This window comes from Quercus suber, unplaced genomic scaffold, assembly GCF_002906115.3.
Source record: "Quercus suber isolate HL8 unplaced genomic scaffold, Cork oak 2.0 scaffold_34, whole genome shotgun sequence".
Classification (NCBI taxonomy): domain Eukaryota; kingdom Viridiplantae; phylum Streptophyta; class Magnoliopsida; order Fagales; family Fagaceae; genus Quercus; species Quercus suber.
Genome location: NW_027069499.1, coordinates 2,015,175 through 2,016,990, shown reverse-complemented (window position 1 = coordinate 2,016,990; position 1,816 = coordinate 2,015,175). Strand labels below are relative to the sequence as shown.

Sequence of the window (1,816 nt, the reverse complement as noted above, 5' to 3'; positions counted from 1 at the left end):
GTGGAGTGGGAATATCTAGATAAAACCATGGAAAAATTGGGTTTTGATATAAAATGGAGGAGGGTAGTAATGCAATGTGTAACTTCTGTAACTTATGCTATAAAGATCAATGGGAACCCAAAGGGCCATATTATACCTACGAGGGGAATCTACCAAGGAGACCTCTTATCACCTTATTTGTTTCTATTGTGTGCAAAATGTTTGTCAACATTAATAAAGAAGGAGGTAGCAGATGGACATATGGAGGGGATTACTATATGCCGGGGAGGTCCAAAGCTCTCACATTTGTGAGCCAAAATCGTGGAGGGGATTGCTATATGCCGGGCAAAAACTTCATTGTTTTTTAGCAAGAACACCCCTCGTGATGTCCAAGAGGAGATAAAAATCAGGTTTGGGGCTCAAGTCATTAAGCATTATAAGAAATACCTTGGACTACTGTCTCTAGTAGGGAGAAACAAACAAAGTACCTTCAAAAGGAGATCCTTATCAAAGCAGTGGTGCAAGCTATTCCAACTTACACGATGAGCTGTTTCAAACTACCTAACTCTCTTTGTGATGATCTTACAAGCATGATCCGGAATTTTTGGTGGGGTCAACAAAGGGATGAAAAGAAGATTGCATGGATGAGTTGGGACAAGCTTTGTGAGCCAAAATCGTGTGGTGGTATGAGTTTTAAAAAGATTAAACAATTCAATATGGCTCTCCTGGCAAAGCAGGGATGGAGACTACAAACAAAGCACACCTCTCTAGTTTACAAAGTTCTAAAGGCTAGATATTTCCCTAACTCTGATTTCCTTCATGCCACAATAGGCAACAACCCTTCTTATACATGGCAGAGTATTTTGGTTGCCCAACCACTAGTTTGTGAAGGTATGAGATGGAGTGTTGGTAATGGTAGGGACATAAGAATTTGGGAGGATAAATGGCTACCCACGGCGTTTACGCATAAAGTTCGCTCACCCGGATTATTTTTAGACTCTGATACACGGGTTTGTGAACTGATTAAGCCTGAGTTTGCAAGCTGGAATATGGTGCTCATTGATGCTCTGTTTTACCCACATAGGCAGAGGAAATTAAGGGGATTCCTTTAAGCACTCGGCTCCCAAGGGACAAGCTTATCTGGATAGCATCTGCAAACGGCCTCTTCAGTGTGCGGAGTGCCTATTCCTTTGCAATAAAACTATCCAAACCTGAGATGGAGGGCACTAGTTCAGGTAACAATCAGGTGAAACAATTTTGGAGGAAAATATAGGGTCTCCCAGTACCACATAAGCTGCGTCATTTTGTGTGGAGGGTGTGTAGGGAGATACTACCTACTAAGTCCAACCTCGTTAAACATTAGGTAGTGCAAAATGGAGTTTGTGATGAGTGTGGCGCGGAGATGGAGACCACTAAACATGTACTCTAGAACTGTCAAAAAGCAAAGGAGACATGGGCGCTGTCAAAGGTAGTTGTTTCAATGGAAGGAGAGGTATGTGGGTCTTTCCATGACTTCCTATGGCATTTGATAATGACTGAGAGGTTGGAGGAGATGAAAATAGCCCAAATCGTAACCATTATATGGGCTTTGTGGTGCAATCAGAATGAGGTACAGACCGGTGGGAAAAAAAAATCAGGGAGAGATATGACTACCTGGGCAGCCACCTACCTGGCAGAATACTCCACTGCAGTAGAGACACCATGCGTATCGGTACCTATAGAGGTTCTGAAGGGTGTTTGGGCACCTCCACCGAGCCCTCTGTTTAAGGTTAATGTCAATGGCGCGGTCTTTCCCACACAGGGGGGCAGTGGGTATTGGTCTGGTTATCCGTGATGA

The 1,816-nt window shown here is 43.4% G+C and overlaps 1 protein-coding gene across 1 annotated transcript; it reads left to right on the top strand.

The window, feature by feature from the left end:
* The first annotated feature begins 521 nt into the window (after positions 1-521).
* Positions 522-1,091, top strand: LOC136066410 (uncharacterized mitochondrial protein AtMg00310-like). The gene has a single exon (XM_065770698.1). It carries the CDS (start codon positions 522-524, stop codon positions 1,089-1,091), a length of 570 nt encoding a protein of 189 aa, XP_065626770.1.
* The last annotated feature ends 725 nt before the right edge of the window (positions 1,092-1,816 follow it).